This window comes from Grammomys surdaster, unplaced genomic scaffold, assembly GCF_004785775.1.
Source record: "Grammomys surdaster isolate TR1022 unplaced genomic scaffold, NIH_TR_1.0 213, whole genome shotgun sequence".
In the NCBI taxonomy this organism is placed as follows: Eukaryota; Metazoa; Chordata; class Mammalia; order Rodentia; family Muridae; genus Grammomys; species Grammomys surdaster.
Window position 1 is genome coordinate 5,904,319 of NW_021604658.1, and position 5,381 is coordinate 5,909,699.

General features: G+C 57.3%; 1 protein-coding gene across 1 annotated transcript; it reads right to left on the reverse strand.

Moving 5' to 3' along the window:
• Window positions 1-3,152: 3,152 nt before the first annotated feature.
• On the reverse strand, window positions 3,153-5,067 carry Nog (noggin). The gene has a single exon (XM_028772481.1). It carries the CDS (start codon window positions 4,532-4,534, stop codon window positions 3,836-3,838), a length of 699 nt encoding a protein of 232 aa, XP_028628314.1. The 5' UTR covers window positions 4,535-5,067; the 3' UTR covers window positions 3,153-3,835.
• Between the last annotated feature and the right edge of the window lie 314 nt (window positions 5,068-5,381).

The following is a 5,381-nucleotide window of genomic DNA, read 5'->3' on the forward strand; positions in this document are numbered from 1 at the left end:
ATGCCGAGAGAACGCAAGCAATAAAGTCTGAAAAGCAGGCTGAAGCCGGGTGAGAGAGAGAGAGAGAGAGAGAGAGAGATCCTAGCCAAAGCCAAGGGTATTAGTCTATGTGTCTATGTGATGTCAGCAAGCGGCTGCTGAGGACGGTCTTCTCACTAGCAGATTGAGCGGTGGGCACTGGAATCTAAGCTCCCCTCCAGCCCGAACATTCCAAGAGCATTAAAGAAAAAGGATGAATCACCCCCTTCAAAATACCAATATGGGCTGGGCCCTCCCCTTGCTGTCCTCCAGTAGCACAGCTAAGAGCTCTTAATACACACCCAGCTTCCTCCTGCAGCTGCCACCAAGCTTCAATCCCCTTTCCCAGGAGTCTCAGAAGCAAGACTGATAATGGACCTCCGGCTTCTCTGTCTCAACAGGGAGCCAGATCTCGTTCCCAGACTCTGGGGGCCGTGGGGCCTTCCGTGGACATTTGACCTCAGTTTCCTTGAGCGTCGAGAGTGACTGGGTGTTGAAAGGGTGGCAGGAAATAAGGGGAGACATTGAAAAAGAGAGGGAACCCTCACAATCCTGAGTGGAAGAACAGTTGCTCCGACCCTCCGTACTCTCTGATTGGTACTGGGCTTGGCAAAGGCGATGTGTCTGTCATAGTTATAAATCTCCACGGGGGAAGACACTGTCCCTCGGCAGCTGCATCAGTTCATAGACACAGACTGCTGCAGAGGACTCCTAGATCAATTTTCTTCCTCTAAGGAGACAGGCAGTAGGTGACCCCGGGGACGGTGCCTCTTTGCTTACAGCCCTCTCCCGTAGAATTATAGTATTATCGACGCTAATCATAATAGGAGAGAGTGGCTAGGGCATCATCAAGCACACACGTTAGTTTCAGGACCAGCGCCTCCTGCCTTCTTCTAGTGGGACCGCCTGCGTCCGGCAGGGTTCTCCGTGCGTGCGCGGAGCCGCCTTGGGCCAGCCCTCCGGGTCTGTCAGTGCGGTGGTCTGTAGCCCGTCACGTCTGCAGCACGGGTCCTCCCAGCTCACTCTGGCTCCTGGCTCTGAAAGCCGAGAAGCTCGCCGGCTGCGAGCGGGTTTTCCAAGTGGGCAGGGGTGGGGAGGAGGGGCGCGGGCGGGCGGGCCCGCGGCGGGAGGAGGGGGCGTCGCGGAGGGAAGACCTCGCATTGTAATCCAATGACATTACCAACGTGGGGGTGGGGGCACTGGCCTCCGCGCGCTCTCCGAGTTTTGGCTGCCCGCCCAGCTGGGAATAACTCTCTTCGCATAATTCGCGTGTTTACCAGGCATGAAAATTCTTGCTTTGGGCTCCCCCTCCACCCTGACTCAAGCCCCCTCCTCGTCCCTCCTCCCCACCTCCTCCGCCCCTCGCAAGTGAAACTCTGTCTACAAAAATATTGGCCTGGGGCATAGAAAGTTTTGCATAAATTCATAAGTGATGAATGGCTGATTTTAACGTTATTTGGGTATTTGTCAGAACTTAACAAATATACATGGGGACGGCGGTTCATAAACTTAAACATCTCAATATCCTCTTTCTTCTGGAAATAAATTACGTTTGTTTGCCCGGCTTGGAGTCTTAAGGTAGCCGACATTAGGAATATTTTAAAAGCCATCATCCATCGGGCATGTCTCCCAGGCGCCAGAAAGATTAAATGAAAGAATCATAAGATGGAGGTCTTTAACTTTTAATCCTTTTACAATGAAGCCTCAGATAGTCGCGGGGGCAGGGTGCCCTCTCTGGGGGGAATAATGCCGTTATTCCTCGGCTCCCAGTTAATGAATACCCTAACGTCTGTCCCACGGCTGACGGAGGCAGCGCCGGGGAGGGGGCTCCGGCTCCCGGGCCAGGCTATTGAAATGAGGAGCCACCGAGGCTGCGTCGGGAGGGAAGAAAGCGCCGGGCTGGAGGGACAGGGAGGGCGGGGCCCGGGGCATTGAGACTGAGCTGGGGACTCGGCGCAGGTTTGAAATAATTAGCATAGATTCGCTGCGACTCCGGAGGGGGGGCAGTGTGGGGGGGGAGGCGGAGGACAGGAGGCCTGGAGGGAGGCGCGAAGAGGTGGCAAGGGGGTGGGGAAGGGAGCAGAGGAGAGCGACTGTGGAGTCCAAGATAAATAAAAGGAGCGGGGAGCGGTGTCAGGAAGCCGGCCCACGTGGAGCTGAGTGGATGGCCGCCACTGGGGATTGAGGTGGAGGGATGCACGCGAGAGTCTACAGCTGGTCTCAAGAGGGTGGGGTACAGTGATATTTACCCTAACCTTTAAGGGGTAACTTTGCCTCTATCCTAAAGAGAAAAAAATATACCATTTCTGATTTCCCCTCCCTTCTCAACCTCCAAGTGGCGTAAGTGTCCGGGGAGGGGGTGTCCCTCTCCTCAGTGCAGGTCCCAGAGTTGGTGATTTGTACCCAGATTCACATCCCTCTGAAATTTGGGACCTCAGTCTTCCTTAGGTACTGGAAGAGGCCCAGGTGAGTGTTAAACATCCAAAGTATCTCTCCCTAGTCAGTTGTGGGTCTGGGATGTGGGGGCTCCAGACCTGCAGGCTCCCTGAGGTTGTTTGTAGTTGAATTCAAAGGGTCGCTTTAGCCCCAACCACCATAGTTTCCGGGCATGCAAAGGGTTAACAAGGGCTGGATATTGTGGTGGGGGTGCAAGGAGGGAGGGGTGGCGGGATCTGGGTGGGCGCGCTCTGACACCCCCCATTCATCGGGGGTCAAGTTTCAGCGGCACTCCGCCCCCAGGGAAGGTGTGAAAGACACGTGTCCCCATTGTGAAGGGCCTGTCAGCCTGGACAAAGCAGCCGCCCCCCTCCCTCCCCCCCTCATCGGCCCAGCCCGGGGTCAGCTCCAGGGGGCTGGCTGGGTGTCGAGGTCACTACAGGCCTGAGCTTTGGTGTCACGGGGGAGGGTACCCTGGGAGACTCTGTAGAAGCCACATGATACTTAAAAGATGGGGTTTGAGAATAACGCCCCCCCACACACATACTGAAAATTTTACAGTCACGTTCATCACCCCACAGGAGGGGTGTCCGAATGGATGAGCATGTCTCCCAATAGGCATAGTAAGCGCAGCGACACCCCCCACACCCCCCACCAGTCACCAACACAGTGAATCACAGTGTAGAGCCCAGTCGGTTTTAGTGGTTTTCTTTAATCCTGTTCTGCACTTCTTTCTTATTTACTACACGGGATATTATAAAGAATAAATAGCAGATACTCTTAATTTACAATGATTAGTCATTCCATTTGTTCTCTATATTTACAATAACTGTAAAATAACATTGAACTCTATAACTTCTTCGAGGTCTAAGGAAAATCAAAACACTTTCCGAAGAATGGAAAATAGCATTTTTTAAAAAAAGTCCTTCTACAAAAGTTCCCCCTCTCTTTGTACTTTTAAGAAAAAATAACTTTTCCCCCCTGCTTCGCCATGCGAAGGGTACTGGGATATAAATAGCAGGTTAACATTATTACCAACAACCAGAATAAGTCTCTCTTTTCTTTGCTCTTTTTTTCCTTTTGCTTGCTTTTTTTTTTTTTTTTAAATACAGTAGAAGCCGGGTAACTTTTGACGTATAATACTGACCTTTTAATAAGTAAATTAAAACTGGGACCGTATATACACACACATATACATTCCTACACAGTTAAACAGTGCATTACATGAACCAGAAAGCCAGGTCTCTGTAGCCAAGAAGAAAAAAAAAGTTCATTGAAAACCCTCGCTAGAGGGTGGTGGAACTGGTTGGAGGCAGTGGGGGTGGGGGGACGTTGGTGGGGATCCATCAAGTGTCTGGGCGCGGGCAGGGGGCCCCGAGTTCTAGCAGGAACACTTACACTCGGAAATGATGGGGTACTGGATGGGAATCCAGCCGCAGCGCTGACCCCCGCGCCGCTGACAGCGCCACCGCAGCACCGTGAGGTGCACAGACTTGGATGGCTTACACACCATGCCCTCGGGTACAGAGCAGGAGCGCTTGCTGAAGCAGCTGCCCACCTTCACGTAGCGTGGCCAAAAGCGACTGCCTAGGTCGTTCCACGCGTACAGCACCGGGCAGAAGGTCTGTGACCACAGCCACATCTGTAACTTCCTCCTCAGCTTCTTGCTCAGGCGCTGCTTCTTGCCTTGGGCCAAGCCCTCGGAGAACTCCAGCCCTTTGATCTCGCTCGGCATGGCCCCCGACGGCCGCTGCCGCAGCAGCTGGTCCAGCTCCGCCAGGTCCTCGGCACCTCCAGCCGGTCCCCCGCCCCCTCCGGGTCGGTCCTCTGGGGGTGAAGTGGCCATAAAGCCCGGGTCATAGTGGCCCCCGAGCAGCGAGCGCAGCAGCGTCTCGTTCAGATCCTTCTCCTTAGGGTCAAAGATAGGGTCTGGATGTTCGATGAGGTCCACCAGGGGCAGGTTGTCGCTGGGTGCTGGGCGGATGTGTAGATAGTGCTGGCCGCCGGCTGGTGCTGCCCGCAGCCCCAGGACCACCACCAGGGCGTAGAGGGTGACCCCCAGGCTGGGGCAGCGCTCCATGCCTCCCGCGCGCGCCCCGGGGCTGCTTCTTCGTCCCGCGTCCCCGGAGGAGAGCACGCCGAGTCCGCGGCTCTGCCGCGCTCCCCGGTCCCTCCGGAGGCGGCTCACCCGAGGCTGGGCAGGCGCAGGGCAGACAGCATGAGCCGCGAGGAGAGCGGTTCGCGCAGCGCCGGCTCCCGCCGCGGCGCAGAAGACGCGCACGAGTTGGTCGCAACTCCCCCCCCGCCGCTCTACTTGGGAAGGCGGCCGCGGCCGGGCATCCGAGATTACTCCAGCGCGACCGTGGGGCGCTGGGGGCGCCGGCTCCTCGCTGCTCTCTCCCCGGCTGCCGGCGGCGCAGGGCGCGTGGACGAGCCTCTTCCCTCCTCCTCCTCTTCCTCCGGCCGCTCGGCGTCCTGCTTCTCTGTGCGGTGCCTCCGGTCGAGCGGGTCCTGGGCCACTTCTCTCCGCCTGCTCGGGGCTGCGCAGCCGGCTCTGCCCGGCGGACTCCAGCGGCGGTGGCGGCGGCGGCGTCCGCGCACGTTGGCACCGGTTTGTCTGTCTCGCAGGGTCCAAGCCTTTAAATTTCCTGCACTTTCAGCTCCATCACCATGGAAACCACTGACTCTCTCCGCGTTGCCCCCTCCCCCTTCTTCCCCCCAAACAACAACCCCACCCCCCACTCCTCCACCCGCGAGGAGCCGGAGCCGCACGGGCTCGGGGGGAAAGTGACTGCACTGGTCGCCGCGGCGGCGGCGGCGGCTCCGGCAGCGCCCAGGACTGTGCCCCGCCGGACCCAGATGCCCCGGGAAGCCGACAGTCAGGCTGCCCGCCGGAGCTCACAGGCGGCGGCGGCGCGGCAGCGGCG